This window comes from Lucilia sericata, unplaced genomic scaffold, assembly GCF_015586225.1.
Source record: "Lucilia sericata isolate MDLA Ls3-8-SP2 unplaced genomic scaffold, ASM1558622v1 Contig000042F_arrow, whole genome shotgun sequence".
NCBI lineage: Eukaryota > Metazoa > Arthropoda > Insecta > Diptera > Calliphoridae > Lucilia > Lucilia sericata.
In genome coordinates, this window is record NW_023994080.1 from 655,736 (window position 1) to 676,002 (window position 20,267).

General features: G+C 31.6%; 1 protein-coding gene across 1 annotated transcript in view; it reads left to right on the top strand.

Moving 5' to 3' along the window:
• The first annotated feature begins 356 nt into the window (after positions 1 to 356).
• The window catches only part of LOC119614510 (Krueppel-like factor luna), a 193,902-nt gene continuing 173,991 nt past the window's right edge, over positions 357 to 20,267 (top strand). Inside the window, exon 1 of the mRNA XM_037970637.1 lies at positions 357 to 3,504. Coding sequence (XP_037826565.1) covers positions 3,493 to 3,504 — 12 coding nt within the window. The 5' untranslated portion in view covers positions 357 to 3,492. The remainder of the gene's footprint in view (positions 3,505 to 20,267) is intronic.

Consider the following 20,267-nt stretch of genomic DNA (forward strand, 5'->3'; position numbering starts at 1 on the left):
ATTTTTTTAAGTCGGGTTTTCAAAACTGTATTTTTGAGGAATATTGTTGTATTGTTACCAAAAGTCTGGCATTATTACAGCAAATACCCGTTAACAGAGAGCTAACAGAATAGAATAATAATGGATCTCTCCCCACCACTCACTATGAGCAGTTTTACTCTCACTCATCTTTGGTTTAGATTTGTTTTTAACTGTGGGGAGTTGGAGTCTCGTTAGTCGATTAAACGAATCTTAATGTATTTGTTGGATGTTGGTTTTGTATCAGTTGCTGCCGCTGACTAAACGAAACTTTACGACACTTGCACGAGTCCAGTACCAAGTAGTCGCGTGACGCGGCAAAACGTGTTAGCGGTTGAAATTATTTTTACCATTTACTTAGTTTTCTTTATAAACTATCGCTGATATTAAACGTAGTTTTATCTTATATTTTGTTGTTGTTTTTAACTTTTGATTCGGAATAACAATAAGTTTAGTGTTGTGTTTGTTTACAAAATACATTTTGTTCGGTTGTTTAGATCGTAAGAAGAAAAACGAAAAATTTGCCGGTTGTGCGCATGCTCAACAGTGAGTGACATTAAGTGTTTACCTTTTGGTGATTGTGTTGTTGCATTCGAAAGCTTACACTGCGATAACACAACGAAGAAGCATGCAGAACGCATGTATTTAAAAGTTGCAAGTTCCAAAAGAGACCGTGCAACCGTAGCGCAGAGAGATAATAAACAAATAACGATTATAACATTGATTTGTACACGGCGATGCGATCAGTTGAAATGAAATTACTTATTGTTTATTACAGATGATTGTGTGTAAAGTGTTGCTTGTACAATTACTACCAGTAATAATAAATAGTACGCCCGTCTGCCCGCCCGTCCGCTATAACTGTTACTTATAGTGTTCATGCAACAAACAGTTGAGTGTTAGACGAAAAAGTGTTGCGTGTATAATTGTGTGAATTCGTTTGAAAGTGCTGCACACACAAATAGTATAAAAAATATAAAAAAGAAAAAAACAATAACAACAAATGCATGTGTATTCACATTAATTGGTGATTATCTGTCATAGTAGAGAAAGATGTGCATTCAACGTATGTAGAAACAATTTTTATTACAATTACAACAAAAATAATAATAACAATATCCAGAACGACGACAACAACGTAGAAAATAAAGAGCCCAGTATTTGAGATGTAACATGTGCGGGAAAATAAATTGTTGCACGACGGAATTTCCAACCATTATCAGTGGAGGTTTTTGCTGAGTTGCAATCAAATCATTTTTGTACATTGTTGTTGCTTTCCTAGAGATTTGCCCACGCCACAACAGAACTACTTACATACTATAAATGAAATACAAAAACAAATAATATAAAATAAAAACAAACTAAACCAAGTAGAGGTGCAAAAGCTCATCTAAGGTGTTACCCGGTGTTGATGAATGCTTGCACGCCGTCACCATGGCATCAAATGTCGTTTATTCTGACAACTGACACATCTTGAACAGCATAACGAACTACGAACACGGCCGTACGTTTGCGGATAAGCCAGCAGAGAACAAGTGATTTTGCGCGCTAGGGTGTGTACTACTGACAATTGTAAATGCTCTAGTGCGGTGGTGTCTGTCGCCCAATTAAATTGCCATAAATAACACACACATTGTAACTTGGCACTATCGGATGTGCACAGCTTTTTTTTCTAATTTCATTCGTTGTAAATGCTTACAAACCTATTATTGTTGTTTGATTTTGGGCATGGCATCTAGAGACAAAGTGACACAGTAAGAAATATAAAAAATATATGTATATAATTTTATTTACACTGCAATTTCGAAACTGCCACAATATCACACTCTCACGCATTTGTTTTATGCAGCGTTTGAACCCGATCAGCCGGATGTGTTGTGCTGGCTTTTCCACGGGTGGTGTCAATTAGAGACAATTGAAAATCTGATTTGGATTAAGTACGCAGATTTCATACGCAGTTTTTCTATTAGTTTTTTTCTCATTTAAACATTCAATGCTTGGGATTTTTTTGTGCGGAGGATGGCCATGCCAGTGCTTTATCGTGAAAAATAAAAACAAAAGACTTAAAGAATCGTTTGTTTCCGAAGTGTCCTATGTTTGTCTATTGTGTGTATCATTTTCGTTTGTTTGTTTTTCAAGTAAATATCGTTAAAATAATACTTCCCAAGAAATTGTGTTACGCGCAAAAATCGTAATATATATTAGTTTCTATGTGCATACCCACATGTCGGTTTATATAGTGTAGCTGTAAGTAAATTGGGAAGTTTGCACAACGTGTATGTTTTTGGTGTTGCATACAACAAGTAGCGCGTAAGCTTTCTGCTTCATAAATTTTTAGTTTATGGATTTAAAGAAGACGCGCTTGCGCTATGCCTGTATCGAGAAAGCAACAACATCAACAATAACAAAAAAGAAATAACTGCCTACCAACATAAAGCATAATACATATTTATAATAACAATATAAATTAAGAATCGTTGCTATTTCCATTGCCCCGTTGTGTTGCCGCCCTAGTTGAACGTCACGCATTGTAAACGCCAGCGTATCCCACATACGTACGAAAACGTATTGTTCGTATCATTTCTCCGCATGTGTTGTGATATTAAGTTGGATTTTGATTTGTACTTGCACAATTTTTGATGAATTTTTATTATTTCTACACATTTTTTTTTAAATTTTGCTGTGCACAATTTTGTTGTTGCACACACACTCTTTGCGGCGTTGAGAATATGTTTCGGTGAACTGTATCAAAAAATACTGTTGATGCAAGAAAAGTGAAAAATAAAATTTAGATGGATGAACGTATATGATCGTGTATGTGAATGTGTTGCTATAATAATCATAAAGAAAAACTAAACAAAACTTGCAACTGCTGTAAGTTAAATGTGAGTGTTTGTCGTGGATGTTTGCAACATCATACAAACAAATAATACATATATACATACATAAGGTGATTGTTGAACGAACATACAGACAATAGTTAAATGTATGAAAGAAATTAAAAGAAAATCGTAAACTATTTTAACTAACAACAACAACATCAACAATAAGGAAAGTGTTCAACAGTTGTCATTGCATTAAAAGCAACATTTATTTCTTATTACCGCTGTTGCACCGTGCTCCGTGCTGCATGCATGCATTACATCAGTTTTGTGTATTTTTTCTTTGCTATTCTGTTATAGTTTGCCAAATAGCACTCATTGAAGAATTACCTACCAACAGCATTTGCAACAATAATAAGAGCAGCCGCATATTGTCGCTTTAACAAAATACAAACAAACTGCAATAACAACTGCCACCGCCAATACGATCAACAAAACACAAAAAAAAAAAACAATACTTAATAGTAATCTTCAATTGTCTTCATCAAAGAAAAAATAAAAGAAAAAAACACACTAAGCTAAATCGGTGCAACAGTTTCAAATCGGCAACAGGCGGCAGCAATCATTATTTTGTAAGCTGTTTTACAATTTAATGGTTTTCATGGTAAGATTTTTTTTAAAGTTCCATACAAAAAATATCCCAACCATATGGTGACATACATTTAGCCAAATCAGAAAAAACAACAATAAAAATAAAACAAATAGTACCTATTTACAACAACTACCACTATTCCGTACGAACAATATGCAACAATAATGCAACATAACATTATTTAACTAGTTTATAAGTTAAATTTTTCTTTCTTTCATTTAATGTTTTTTTTTTTTTTTTGTCCAGAAAAGAAACTAAATCAAAACCCTTTTAAATATTTGTTTTTCATATTAGAGGGTTTAATCTTAGTCATTAAACGGCACCAACATATCGTTGTAAAGCCTTTCTGGTATTATAAGTAAAATCATCAAGTTTAAAGACTTGAGAGAACATAAGAACTTTTTTTATTTATTTCTAAAAATAAAACTTGGAAGTTAATCAGACATCGGATTTGATTAACTCCACTGTATCTGATGATTAGTTTGCGATGCTCATGCAAATTAACTGATGCTCTTTTTATGCACAGATCGATCGGTCCATAATTGACCATTCCTTCTGTAGAAAATGACATTATTGTCAATTAAAAAAAAAATTATTAATTATTTATTATTCTCAAAAATTGATATATAATTGACTCAAATCCCTATGAAAGGTCCGCTTTTAAAATTAATTTTATACGACTTACCCCCATTTTCACCACCTCCAGTTATCGTTTAACTGGTAGTTATTCTTTCAGTTAAGACAATTTTTGTATGAGAACTGCCAATACAACAATTATAACTGAACTTGGTGAAAATGGGGGTTTTTAAGGTAAGATTAAAAAAAAACAAATTGAAAATAATATAATTTTATTTAGATTCTAAAAAACTAAAGTTCCGACAATTGATGTTTATAAAAAAGTTCTCCTATATTCAACCAAATAGATTTAATAATCAATTGTAAAAGTAAAACTTGACAACTTTTACATCACTTATGTTGAAAGTATTTAAAATAATTGTAAAATATTATAAACATTCACATCTGCAAACACACATATGTACCATTCCTATAGTTACGCATACATTGAAGTAATGTAAAATAGTCATTACCTGGAGGCCATAATTTTAATTAATATTTCGCACTTGTTTGTGTGATTGTGAGTTTAAATGTACAACTGACAGTACGTTAACAAACCATGTGGGGCTACCTGTTGCCCCATAGTTACTAACACATAAATAGATTTACTTGCAATGTTGCACATTAAGTCACTCACTAACTTCGTTGTTATTTCGTTGTAAGTTAAAATCTAAAGCCATTACAATTACATAAATACATATATTTAGTATGAGAGTGGATGTACTTGCTGTGTATTGCATTGTATGATTATATACAAGGTACAAGGAGTATTTACCATGATTTTAGTTAAGGAGTTTAGCTAACATTCGGTATTTTTATAGCTGGTGTGCAAATAGTTTTGGCGCCGAATAAGATGTAAGTAATGTACTTTACAATTATGTCTTGTAACGTCAGCCAAAAGATAAACTTTCTGTCACTTTTATGTTGCAGTGAGTGATTTGTGAGAATGGTTCACTTTTAGTTTTTCGTTAGCTACAAATACACTAATAAATGTACAAACAGTATATATGTACATATCTGTACCTGCAGGAGTAAGTTATGACAACTAAAATCTCAGTATTTTACTGAAAGTAATATTTTTTATTGTAAATGCATTTTTCATTCTTTTGTTTCTTTCGCATTAAGCAATGTACAAGATCATAATAGAAATCATTTGGAAATACATAATTTGATTTTGGCCCGCGGTTACACTCGGACAAAGCTAAATTAATTCAAGGATTTTAACTTTTTGACTCGTGAATTATAAAATCGTCTTAAATAATGATATTTTGGATATTAATTTGACTTTTCACTATGAGACTTTACGTACATACGACTTTACGAATGAAAAATCAAATGAAATTTCATTCGTATTTTAAACAAGTAAGAGTGTTATATTCGGCAATGCCGAATCTTATATACACACCATCAAATCATTGCCGAAGAGGAATGCTTCCTTATAAATAAATTTTGATATATACGAATCGATGCTTTTATTATTGAAAAAATTTTGTAATTTATTAGGTCTATGTTGAATTTTATCATCATATATCGATATTAATATGAACATCAGGTTAATATTTGGAAGAGGGTCTTTATGAAGGCATAAGTATGGACCGTGTTTTAAAAACAAATCGTTTTTGTCCATTTTTTATAGTATATTTTTTAGGATAGAGTCAATTATAGACCTATTCTCAACGGTTTAGACAATAATTATTTGTTCGAATTTCATTGCGGTACTTGTAAATTGAATTCAGTTATGAGGTTTAAAGTTATCGACCGATCCTCATCAAATTCAGTCGAAAAATGTCAATTCCTATAAAACTATGTTTCGTAAATAAGTTGTTTATTACGAATTTTATCGCCGTCGTATTTTTAAGTAGATAATAAGATTTAAAGAAATTTTCTGAAGTGGTCCTTAAGTGGGGGGTAGGATTAGTTACTGATCCATCTTCATTAAAATCGGTAGAAAAATTTCAGTTCCCATCAAACTTGTTAATGTCGAATGTCATCGCTGTACTCGCATTTTTGAGCCAGTAATGAGCATTAAAGTTATTTTCGGAAGGAGACCTTATACGGGGGGTAGGGTGAATTATAGATCGATCCACATAAAAATCGGTAAAGAAATTTTGGCTAGCGAATTTTATCGCTATATTCGCATTTTTAAGCCAATAATGAGCGTTAAAGTCATTTTCTAAAGGGGACCTTAATAAAATTTGATAGAGAGATTTTGGCTTATATGAAACTTATTTATGTAGTATTTTAAAAACAGTAATGCCAGTTAAAGCTGTTTTTCGGGGGTCCACTTGTTATCCACTTGGCTATCCGAAAACGTGGACCGATATTGCCCATTTTCAATATCAAACAATACCATACCAATAAGGAATATTTGTGCAAAATTTCAACCCTCTACCCCTTTCCGTTCGGCCTCAATCGTCTAGATCGTCTTAAATTTTAATAAGAACCAGAGTGAGTTTATGACCAATATTTCGATGTGTTTTGATTGTGAGTATAAAAAGAGAATAAAAGTCGTATGATTTATATTTTTTTTGCATTTACACTATTGGTATAACACAATAAAAAAGTAAGATGGAAACAGCAGCTTAATTTTTTATGTGTTTACATAAAAATACATCCCTGATCTAATGAAACTTTCTTGTTTTTTAATAATTTCAAAAAATGAAGAGAGCCATACGACTGTAAAATTTTTCATTCGTATTCTCTCTCATGTGTGATGGCATTATTGCATATTGCATTTTGACTATCCCATCCGTTCTCTTCACAAAATTTTGACAGATTATATTACTTGTGGTATAATTAAATAATTTCACAAGTTATTTTAAATAAACTTCTCTAGATTGGATAGCGGGGTAAGAAGAAAAATGACAATATAAGAGAAGTTTGGATAATTTTATTTATATTATAATTAGAAATGCGTGCGGGGAAAAGAGAAGAAAACAAATTGGAATTAATAAAGTATAAAATATTTTTTCTTTTCAATTATAAAGAAAGGGTTTAAAGGGAATGAGGATGCTTACCTTTATCTCCACTTTTGCCAAAGGAAAAGAGTTTGATGGTTTTGTTTTTACAAACTTTATTTTTTTCACAGGAGGAGAAAGTTGTCTTGACTCTTTCGAATGGTAATTAGCAAGTGAAGTTTTATTTTAAGTTTAAGAAACGCGAAACTTCTGTTTTACAATAAAACAAGTAGGAAAGTATAGTCGGGCATGGCCGACCATATAATACCCTACACCATGAGTATATTTTAAAAATTTTTATTTTTCACAAAGAAACTTTTATGTTGAATTTTATGTTAATTCCAAAGTATTTAAGCAATTTATTGATAAAAAAAAACAATTTTCTAAATGAGGCTTTATATAGGAGTATAGGTCAAACATGGGCCGATCCTCATTAAATTTGGGAAATGGATATATTTTTAAATAATAGTTAATTATGTTGAGTTTCATTGCGATACAAATGGTTACAAGTCAATTTTAGACGTTTAAGACATTTTTTGAAGGGGGGTTTGTATGGGGGCTAGGGTCAAATAAGGGCCGATCATTACGAAAATCTGCAGTGTCATTTATACTTATATGAAACTTATTTGTGCCAATTTTTAGAGAGATAATAGTATATTTGACGTAATTATATATATTATTAATTATATTTTGAAGGTGGCTTTGTATAGGGGTTAGCATCAAATGAGACCCTATAATTATATAAATTAAAAAATGACTCTCATCAAGGCTAGTATAGAATTTGATTTTGCAGCTTTTTGTCCAGATACGAGTATATTAAACATAATTATGAACTTAAAAGCCCTATTCGACGGGTTCAGTTGTATGACGCTAGGTGAAATAACGGACCGATGTTAACCATTTTCAAGCTTCGTCTCCGGTACCATATGTGCCAAATTTCATTGAATTATCTTCAAAATTGCGACCTGTAGTTTGATTACAAGGTTTACATGGACGGACGGACATAGCTAAATCGACTCAGAAAATGATTCTAAGCCGATTGGTATACTTTAAGGTGGGTATAGGACCAATATTATTGTGCGTTACAAACATCAGCACAAACCCAAATATACCCTCTCCACTATAATAATAATTATTATAGGACGAATATTTTTTTATGTTACATAAATCAGCACAAACCCAATATACCCTTCCCATTAAAGTGGTGTAGGGTATAAATATCGCGATTTTAAAATTGAAAAATATGTTAAAATTTCCTAAAAGTACATACTTTGAAACTACATAACTCTGAAACTACTTAAAGTCCGGCATAATTTTTGATTTCATATTAAAGACAAAGATATTGTCTTTGAAATCGTGTAAATAGAATTTTTTACTTCCGAAAGGTTAAAGGTCAATTTTCATAGTACATATTGCAATGTCAAATAGGTCAGACAGGCCTGTGTTAAAAATTATAAAAGTTCAATTTTCATAGTACATATTTCAATGTCAAATAGGTCAGACAGCTCCGTGTTAAATATTATAAAAATAAATGGTATGAGGATACCTAAATTCTCTTCTACATTCTAGTGAAAACTTTTCGATGGAGACTTTTCGGAAATGGTAAATCCGAAAATAGCTGCTTTTTGTACGTTTTGATATGGATTCTCCCTAAGGAGTTAAAATACATACATACATAAATATAATTATTATAAAGTTGTACCAGTCTTGTCATCAGCGAGCAATATATAGTAATTTATAGAAAACAGTGAAAATAATTGAAAGACATCACTAAGTTTTTTCTGATTAATTAATAATCTTATTGTAATGTGATAAATAACATTTGAATAAACAGGGAATATTAAATTTATGATCAGAGCACAGAGTACTGTACCATAGGTAAACGGGCGAGGGGACACTTAAAAATTGTTTTTATTTCCATTGAACTTCAGAATGTAACTATAAGTGGTAGGTTACGTGGTTAGTTTGGGACTGTCCTGTCGAACTGCTGAGAAAAAACAAATTTAAAATATCTTCAGCGTACAAATTTTTTTTAACAATTTTATAGATAACTTTTCAATGTATTGCAAAATGATTGTAGAATTTACAATCGATATCGTATCGTTGTGTCATAAAAAATTTTTGGGGTCAAGTATGAACCGATCTTCATAACATTTGATAGAAAGATTTTGGCTGTACTCCAATTTGTAAGCCAGTAATAAGAATAAGAGTAATTTTCTGAAGAGGACCCTGAAGGGTAAGATTAGTTATAGACAGATTCTCATCAAATTCTGTAGAAGATGGAGATCTCAATAAAACTTGTTTATGTCGAATTTCATCGTTAGTAGTTTTTTGAAGAAGACCTTATATGGAGGGTAAGGTCAATTATTGACGGATCCTCATAAAATTTTGTTTTTACCGGCCATAAATAAAACAATAATCACTTCTAATGATTTTTATTATTTAGAAACCAAATATTTTGCAGTTGAAAGCTGATTACACAGTGGGATTTATAATACATAAAGAAATCCGCAATTTTGCACTTAGCATCTTTATCAAAAGTGCTTAATAAGCGTTGAAAGCGATGTAACCTGCTCTATCAATTCTCGAAAATATCTTTGTTTACACTTGCTTCTCAAATTACTGAATTGTTAAAAAATACTGTCTAATTTCTAGTTTTCATGAGATATGTTCTATTTATTCTTATCTGACAGTCCAACTACTTCTTGGATCTTCCAAAATTAATATGATTTTCAGAATAAAATACAATTGTTAAAAAAACATTTGGCCTTTTAAGTGAAGTTGCATGAAAGTGTTGTAAGTCTTTGAATGTAGTTCTTTATCTTTAGGCCGGAGGAGTTAAAACCAATTTAATGTTTGTTTACGCTTTCCTGTACATTTGTTTTTGCCAGTTATTAAATGGTTGTTCATCTTCATCTCCGTGTGGGTGTAACATTAAAGTGGAAAGCACAATAGCAACACGATGTTTTCATTTCATTTTTAGTTTTTTGTTTTAAATTGTTTGCTTGTCTAGTTCAAGTGGTATTTTTGGAGTACATATTATAGTTATACGATAACCACACACAGTCTTTTTGAACTTAATTTAAATGCTACCTCATGCGTACTGGGGGAGTATGAACAAACAAGTGTCTATTTTCTTCAAAATAACTTCAAATAACATATCGTTCATTTGCTTCAAGACAGTCATAACTTAAAATTCGGGCAAAGATTATTAAACATGATATAAGTACACAGAAAGAACAAGAGGGGCATAGGAATCATTAGGCGTTATATTTGATATCTTAAAATGATGTTTCTTGCGCTCTTTATGTTGTCAATGATATTTGCAGAACCGAACCACATACAATAAAGGTCCTCAATAGATTTAAGTTCATGTGATGCCATCGGAAGAACTTAAACAAAAAACAATAAAAAATTCTTCAGCGTGGATGTTATACAAATATAGTTTTGGTTACCAAAAATATGGATCAAAACATCCGATTTTCAATAGGGTTAAACTTTTTGTTAAAAAACGAATGTGTATAATAAAATTCTGTGAAAATTCTACGAGAATGAGTAATTTTAATTCTTAATCTACTTAGTATACTAATCTTGCAATGTGTAAATTTTAACTTGCCTTGTTTGGGTATTAGGATCAACTGTTGTAATTCATGCAGAACTTGTATATGTTAAATTGTATGGACCGATTTTAAATTCTATCGAATTAAGCATATAAAGTTTTAATACACGAAATCACTTCTTGTCCAATATTTGAAATAGATTTTTCTTCAACATGTTTAATATGTATTTGCGAAAAATATTTCCATCGGAAAATGAAACTATCAAAACATAAACGTAATCAGATTTATGAACTACGATTTAAATACGAGTTTCTATATTCTTCTTACCCATGACTAGCATGAACAGTTGTATTAGTAAAAATAAAAAAGTGGCAACCTGAAAAACGTAAACGAAACAAAAACAATCACTCTTGATTGTGTGTAAGTTTGGCCCACACAGGCACGTGTTTCATTTAAACATTTAACCATTATGCGAATGTCAATCAGTACTTGTTTATTTGTCCGTTTTTTTTTTCTTTTTTGCATGACCACCGTTTGTCTGTGTGGCTGCCAGGTCGTTTGTTGATTTTGCTAAATGTTGCTGCTGTGTTATGTTGATAGAATTTGCATAATAAAAAGCTCGTTTGTTTTTAAATTTTGGTTAACTTTGGTCTTTTCGATTTCAGTACTTATACACATGATTATATAAATGCATACATATATTAGAACATCAAGTACCTGTTTACTAGTATTATTAACGACGTTTGTATTTAATGATTTATGACGCACTTTTCCACATTTTACTCATGTACAATACAAGATCTCTGAATGTGTATCTATTCTATTTGTATTTATGCTAATCTGTCCATTGTGTGCAGATCTTGTTTACCATAATGGGGAATAGATGGCAACAATATGGCACATCGTTAGCACCTTGAAAGTGAGCTCAATTTTGCTACAAATTAGTGTTGCACCAGATTTTTAACCATCTGTCTCCTGCCATAAAATATATCCAGTTTTTTAGTTTATTTTCGTCCCATTTTATGTATGTTGCGATGTATGTACAATAAGTTTTTTTAGATATAATCTATTTATCTTTGAGAGTTACTACGAGGTCAATCGTATAAAAAATTGAATATTTCTATGTCTTAAAATATTTTACTTACAAAAACCGTTTGTATTCCTTTAGTTTCACATCTTTCAATGATAACAAACGAAACTTCTACACCTATCAGCTGTAAAGTGGTAAAGGCTCGATAGTGGTTATGAAAGATATAGAGTCCAGTGTTGAGCCCAAATAAATCAAAGAGGTCATGACGGATTTATGCTATAATGTATGAATTGTAGTCAATATCATAAATAGACATAAAACTTCCCAACCACTATTTAGAGTTGAATTGGAGCACGATGACATTAAATTGAAAGGAAATGAGATTCATATGGAATAGAAAAGCGGAGGCGATCATTCTGCAAACTATCGCAGCTGCCAGGCTTACAAATCATTGTTAAAATTATTAAGAGATAGAAAGAAAGTGTTAAGAGGCAAAATAGTTGAACCAGCTAATCTGAACTTAGGTTCCTATCCGCTAATTTCCGGTGTTTTCACACCAAATATAACTAAACTTTCCATGGAGCATAATTTACAAAATAGGGCAACAAACCAAAACGCTCGAATTCAACCATCTCCTACGCTACCCCGGGCATGTTTCCTTGATGATAGACCGCATCTTGGTGTATTGCAATCAGAAGGAAAAGGGGTGTTACCTTCTAGTCTGCCGGGACCATAAACTGGTGATGTCACATCACTCCTCGGCTAGTCCTTGGTATGATTTGACATGGGGTCAAACCAGAGAACCACATAATCTGTTACTACGGGTGGCCAGTTGCCCACATGATTTGTTGGTTGAGGTTCCTTCGGGATCCACGTAGTGGCTGTGGTTTAAACCCAAATTCGCGGGAAGAGATTGATATATATAATGCGTTGGCTAATTCTCTATTTAAATAACACAGGTCTGTGCACAAAGCAGCATATGTTGGATTACTGAGCCCTATCGGTATTTCTTACCGGTCGTGTAGTAGGGAGCCGGTATATGCTGGGGAATTGTCAGGTTAGCGTTCAGTAGTTACCTGTCATTCTGTAGAAAGATCTTTATGATCATGGGAATAGAACTGATTCAAAAATTGGTGAAAGATTGGGAAAGTCTCCATATATTGGAGACCAGTTCTGATTTAGTATGCCTTTTTACGCTTTGGGGAAGTTTCTCGGTGCTGTTGCCATCTCAACAGGATATATTGATTCATGCAATGCTACTATTTGTCGGGGCAATTATTGGGTTCAGTTGACTTTGGAAATTCATACATTCTTTGTTACAGATTGGGAATTTCGGGCTACCAAATACGTTTCTAGGTACTGTTGCCAAAGTACTAGTAACCTAGAACAATTTTACAAAGATTATTTGTAGGCAACATCCATTCGCTTAGAACTCGAAAAACTCATAATTTAATAGATTTTGCTGTAGAAATATCATACGAATTATCTTTTGACCAGTCTCCCGTGAATCATTTATTATTACGGTCGATATCTATCGTCTTACACATAAGCTACAATCTTCAAGTAGTCACTGATCTTAATTTATAGTGTGAGGAAGATATAAACAATTGTTTTAGTGACTTCCCATCTCTAATGATTTCAGCCTTAATCAATCTAAGTGTCAAATTTCTCCTAAACATAACATGAATATTCCCAATGCAGAAATAGATAGACTTCTGCTCGAAAAGAGAAGATGTAGAAGAGAATGGTAACATAACAGATCTCCTGCTGCTAAGCAGAGGTTGTCCGTTGCAAGCGAGAAATTAAAAAGGGCACTTAGTTCTGAAGATCATCGTCGAAATCGAAACTACGTTAAAAGTTTAACCAGTACTAAGCACAAAAACTTCTCTCTTTGAAAAGCAGCTATGAACTTCAAAGTCCGATAAAAAAATTTTATAGCTCGAAAGCAACAGATAAGGACATAGTATTTGCTGAAATTTAAATAATGTGTTTTAACCGAACCTTCCCACAAATAATTTCGTTTTAGGGGAGCTACCATGTCCACACAGTAACAGACCCTGAACTAATCAATATTCTTCTCTCTCACACAAAATGAAATAACTTTTAAGTCTGCTTATGTGTAGATCTATTTAAAAAAGGAATGTGCACGTGACATGATTTTCTGGAGTCACTCTCGATCGTTATTGCATTAAAAGGGAGTTTTTTCTCAGTTATTTTAGCCGTTTAGGGGAAATCGGGATGGTTTTGTATGTAAGTTTTGGTATAGGGAGGACCACACAATTATGTGTGTACTTAATTCACAAGACCAACAGCTGATCCATAGTTAGTCTTCAGAGAGTTACAATTGTCAGGTCCAATGCCTCCAATATGCCTCTGTAGGCTTCCTTTCATACAGCTTTGCAAGTTTAATATACTTCACCATTTTCATTGGGTTTATTCCACTTAAATCTTCAAGGTTCTGAAAGAAATAAGATTCAAAACAATTAAATCGATAGCGCGATAATGCAACGCATTGACAGAGAAAGTGAAAAGTATCTTCCTCCTCCTCGTTGCACCAACGGCAAATGTTATCATTACATAACTTTATTTTCTTAAAGAAATATTTAAGCTCATTATGTCCCGTGATTATACCCACATACAGTCTTAGTTCGTACTTTTCCAAATTCTAGAAGTTTTTTCAGTGTGCTTTTATCTTCTGGTCTCCATAGAGCTTTTGTTTGGATATATCGAGATGAATTGTTCCAAAGTGTATCCGATTCGACTTCAAATGTATACCTTATATTTCTATAAACGGAGTCAAGACAAGCTGTGTTCAAGTCCATATCTGCTCTGCCATGTAGTAAGAACTATTAAACTACATATTTTGTAAATAACTGTGTAGAACTCGTGATAATATTTTAAGCGCATCGTCATAGTGATTCAAAACATTCTCATGCACACTTCTCTAGTTTGCAATGTTCATGGAGACTTGTACGATCTGTGATCGATGTTCGTCATTATTTTTATAAGATTTCGACTCTCAACTGCTTAATTCTGTATGTGAAGGCATATGTAATCAATGTATAACACCTTGACACCTTCGAATCAGACCAAATACATGCAACATACATACTACATACCAACATACATGCACAATGTACATATTTTACACAATTGGTTATGGGGAATTCATGTGGCATTCACAGTGGGGGTATTTGTTGCAACTTACATACATACACATGTGTGGATTTGTATTTTAAGTTTTATTTGGTTTACGGCATTATTTCCTTCTTTTAATCGTAACGTATGCGTTCATTTGTACAATTATTGGATTTGAGCAAAAATCTTTTTTGTGCTTAACAAATGTACAGCATAAATCTCCCAGTAGTAGTAACTGTTTGACACAGATGGACTCTGTTTTCTGATTTTTATTGATACGATACATGGTCAGTACGAGTTTGTACCTGTATGTATGTATAATATATATTTATGCACCTATAAATGAAAAATTTTATGTTAACATTGTTTTATTGAAATGTGGGTTAAAACGTTAAACTCATTAGAAAGGATAATATAAAAAAAAAAAATTACATTCAATTGTTTAAACCCTGATACCATAAATGCATTATAAAGTTATTAACGGTTTATAACTGAAATTATTTGAGAAAAAATTAAGTGCATAGTAATTTTATGGCGTGAAAATATATAAATATACATATATGTATGTATATGTATGTACATATTCCGGTTTGCTAACATTAAATCTATAGGATACCATATCATTGAAACTTATAAATCGAATTACCTCTCTCAGTTTAACCCTTTACCTTGAGTGCACTACATACATATGTACCCAGCAATAAAAGAACTTCCAACGAAGTGAAATAGAAGTAGAATTTACTCCATAGAAGTACTGAAAAAGAGCTGAAGAAGTGATAATTTTAACACAGGCTTGTCATAGGAGGGATGTGCATTTTATTTGATTCCAAATTCACTACTTCTGAAGTCATTATTAAGAAATAATTTTTATGCTCTTTTTATGGAAGTTATTCAGAAGTGAAATTGAAGGTAAAAAAATTCACTAATTGCTTCTTTTGAAGTGGTGATAAATGTTATTCTTTTAGAAGTACTTCGTTTTATTTTTGCCATTAAAATCTAAAAAAGTCAGTTTCTGTATGGGACATTAAACTATCGAATTAACCGATTAAAAACATATCGCGAATTATTGATTACCGTAGTTATTATACATGTAGTTATAATACATGTATGTATTTATATACATATGTATATAATCACTCTCGCTAATTAATTCGAAATGGAGTCGCGCGCACATTTCTATTGCATACTCATTATGCACGAGTAATTAAACTTTAAACAAATCGTCAAACTTTTTAGTTCAACAAAATTTAAATGTTCTCTAATTTCATTATCATAAGATTTAATATTATCGCCAACCATTTACTAGAATTCAAGTAAGTACATACTTACTTTGTAATCCGTACACAGATTGTAATTGCACTTATTGCAGGTGGCGCCATTGTGTGTTGACCATATAAATGTACTATCTCGTTTAGTATAACTATTTATGTAGTATGTATGTATGTACATATGCGGCTGAATGTATCTGATCGCATAGCTTTGCCTAGTAGTTTAGCTTAAAGTATGAATATATAGTGCGTTGTGGAGAAATAACGCACATTTAAAGATAGTTTTTTTTTACATTTAAGACATTGTTGTTTTATGACTGTTAACTGTTTCTTGTTTTCATTACCGCAATGTACTGCTATGGATGAAATAGATTAAAGGACTTGGTCATGGTCTTCAAAGACAAAAACAATACAAGGCAATAATAACCAACAATTTTTACCAGAGTAGAGTAATGGATACTGGCTGTCCACTAGTAAATGAATAATTTCTATACACCAAGAGGAGGGTGAGGAGGATGGAACTTTTAACTTAAATATAATATACGTAATTACAAATTGTTATTATTTAAAGTGTATTTAATTAACTTTGTTAACATTTCTTTTAGAAATTGTTTAGTTTATTTAAAATGTTCATCAATTTTGAGTTTATATTGTTCATTTTTATTAACATCTAGAGTAGGATGTTACAAGTGGTCGTGACAATTCTATATACATAAATTAAGGAGGTTTTTTAATTTGATTTTTGGAGTTTCTAAAATATCTTTAAAGTGTCATTTAAATACACAAAAATTATAGTGAAGTTTAAAATATTTTGATAAACTTTCAACATTATATAGAAATAGTAAATTTGCAGGCATTTGATAATAAATATATTAAAAAGCTTTAATTGTATTATACACCTACTCCATCTCCTGTTATTGTTTGTTGATATTCTTCTAATTAAAATAATTTTTGTATAAAAACTGTCTATTTAACCTTACGATAAAATATAACCAGGCATTGAGATAATGGGGGTTAATAGTACTTAACTCCAACTCTATTTGTATAGTGGAAACACACCACTTTCATAATAAATGGTATATATCAGAGTTACACTTAATAAATGCACACTTCGATAATTCAAAAACAAAGTAATAAGAAAATACTCCCTAATGTACATATGTGGATGGCATTTCTTGGTGGATTTAAATTTGGTGCCGCAGGTGCTCCAAAGAAACAGTTTAAATGTCATAAATTTACAGACGATCATGTTAATGGCAATGACGATTGTTGTGGCCATGGAAGTGGTTGATATTTGTTTGAAACTTCCTGCGGTAAACTACAAAAACAGTATGTGTTTTTTTTAACAATTTCTCAATTCTAAAATGTACATTGTCCGCCTGTCTGTGTGCTTACAAGTGAATGCGTTGTACTGTCAAAAGTTGCATTTTGCTAATGATTACATGCTGTAGTCGTTCTTTATCCACATCCCTGTTTACCTTATACATATTATAATATCCAACAATGGACAATGTTATATGGTGTATATGTATGTAATACATAATATTCAAAAAATCACTATGCTTAACAATACAAGTTTTCGGGAGAACATTTGTGATGGTTTTTTTAGGATCATATCTATGGGAATTTCATGTCAAGTGAACCAACACAAAAGTTGGGTCACTTGACACGAAATTCCCTCTATATATCTATTCATATTATTTTTAACAGAGAGTTTTTCATAGAAATACATCCTATATCTGATATGAATCAAACGCTTTTTGTGATCAGTTCAAATACTTATCAATTTATTTATATAAAATCACCTAAGACAACATTTTATACAAATTAGAGAAAAACTTATTAACGATTTGATAGCTATGACAATAATACCTTTTAACAAGTGTTGTTAGCAATGTCAGAAAGACTACTTTTAGTCAGAATAGGTCGCTCGTAGTCTGACTTGAGGGTGTTATTGCAGTCTGTGATTGCACTCGCTGATAATTTCCTTAAGGATGTGATTCATCAACTTAAGACGATCGATCAATATGTTGTCGATTTTGATCATGATGTGTGTTACCTATTTCAATGTGGAAGGATAATCGAATCATTAGTATAAGAAGACAAGGTTTTCTTACATTTGGTATAGGTCTCACAAAACTAGAACATGTCAATTAGTCTCGGATATTATAACATAATTGAAAAGTCGACTGATTTTACTTTGTATAATTTTTTAAACTGTTATTTGACCTTTGTGTTTATTAACCGAGAATTCGGTCGTTCTAACGGTAACTTCACTCGCCTGTTCTTACCTTTACTTCAGTCGTCGATTTTTGCAATCACGTTACAGGAGATATTGTGTAGTTCTGAGATGTTTAATACCACAATATCTTGTTAGCTCCTTCAAAAGATGCGACTCAAATTGTCGAGCTATCCAACTTGAAACCATTGCTTGAGCTACTGTTGCAGACATATCCACTAACGGTATTGCCACAGGCCAACGACTTAATCTTTCTATTATAGTGAGATAATACAGGTATCCATAGCTTATTTTGAACGTTGACACTTAATCTAAGACCATGATAGTTATAATAGTTGAAATTCGAGCTAGAATATCCCCGATAATGTTTTCTTTCCCGGATACGTGCCTAATGTGCGAATTGCGTACGTAAACGGCCTTGGTCCGTGTATATGTATATGATAAACACAACCTTGTATCATATATTTGAAGTGTGAAACTGCTAAGTAAATCGCAGTTAGCTCCCTATCATGGGTACTGCAACGTATTTACGACATGTCGAATTTTTTTTCAGGATGTGCCAGAAGATTATCGTCGGTGAGCTGTGCTTTATATTCTTCGAAAGCAGCGGTTCACGTCAGATAAATTGCGTAAGATCATTTTTTTAAATTCCCAGGAATAATATCTAAAATTGGTGGAAGAAAAGAAATTTCGGATTTTCCGAACTTACATTTGCACACATTAATGGCCAAATAGTATTGTAGGAGTTCAAAAACAAGTTTTAAATGACTTTGGTGTTCATCTGGAGATGAAAATGCAATACATATGCTATCTATATATTATAAAACATACAATTTATTAGTACATGAATCTATTTCCACAAATCTTAATGAAGGTTCTTATAATATTCCTACATGTAGAACGATTCTACTTAGCTTTAACTCGGCTGCAGTATTTGTATATAATTCTAGCTTGTTTCGTGTACCATAATTTTTGCAATTGTAATATAAATAGAAACATTTTTATTGCCATTTGTGCTATCGATCTTATCCTGGGCATAACGCAAATTGACAACAGTTCCTTTTCAAATTCTTCGTAGTTAATTCTCAAATTAAAATATTTAAAACACAAGCAAAAATAAACAAATTTAATTGATTACTTTTTCCAATTAAAACACACGAATAAAGGTGCAATTAATTGCTAATGCCATAAAATGATGATTGAAATTATACAACAAGTAATTTGCAGTAATTTGTTGTTAACAGCGGGAATGTTGTAAGTTATTGTTCCTTAATACATATAATGAGCGAATAATGCGATTAAGCACGCTGCAAATTTATACATTTTACCCACTAAGCAGACCACACATTCTAAACTGCTCTTGTAAGATAAAATATTTCAATTAATTTTTATTATCAGAAGTTCAAGAAGCTTGTTTGAACATTTGTTTTTAGTATTCATGTACACAATTTTTAAGTACTTTATGTATAAAATACATACATATGTTTTTCAAATATAGAAAACGTATTTTTTTACTTTGTTACCTGCAATTTTATTAAAAAGTAATTCAATATATTAATACTAGAGTATTCAATTATTCGGGCTATTGTCCTAGCCGTTTAATTATCGGATAATTCAAAATTATTAGGTTGATCAAATAATGTATGTTTTTACTAATTTTATTGCATTTTTACATTTTTCTTCCTATAACAAATAAAATTATAATTTTCCAATTATAAATTATTTCTTCTTAGAAAATTTTACTTATTTTTGAAAAATAATTAAGAAATAAATAGAAGAAAACATATTATCAGGTTATTGATTTTTGTATGAAATATACATTAGTTTAACGATTTTTTTAATCGGTTAATTGATAGAAATTATTCGGTTTATTCGTTATTTGAAATTTGGCAATTTTCATTTATTCGAGCGATTAATCAACAAAAATGTATCGATTAACCCATCAACAGTTAACCACTTGAATACCAT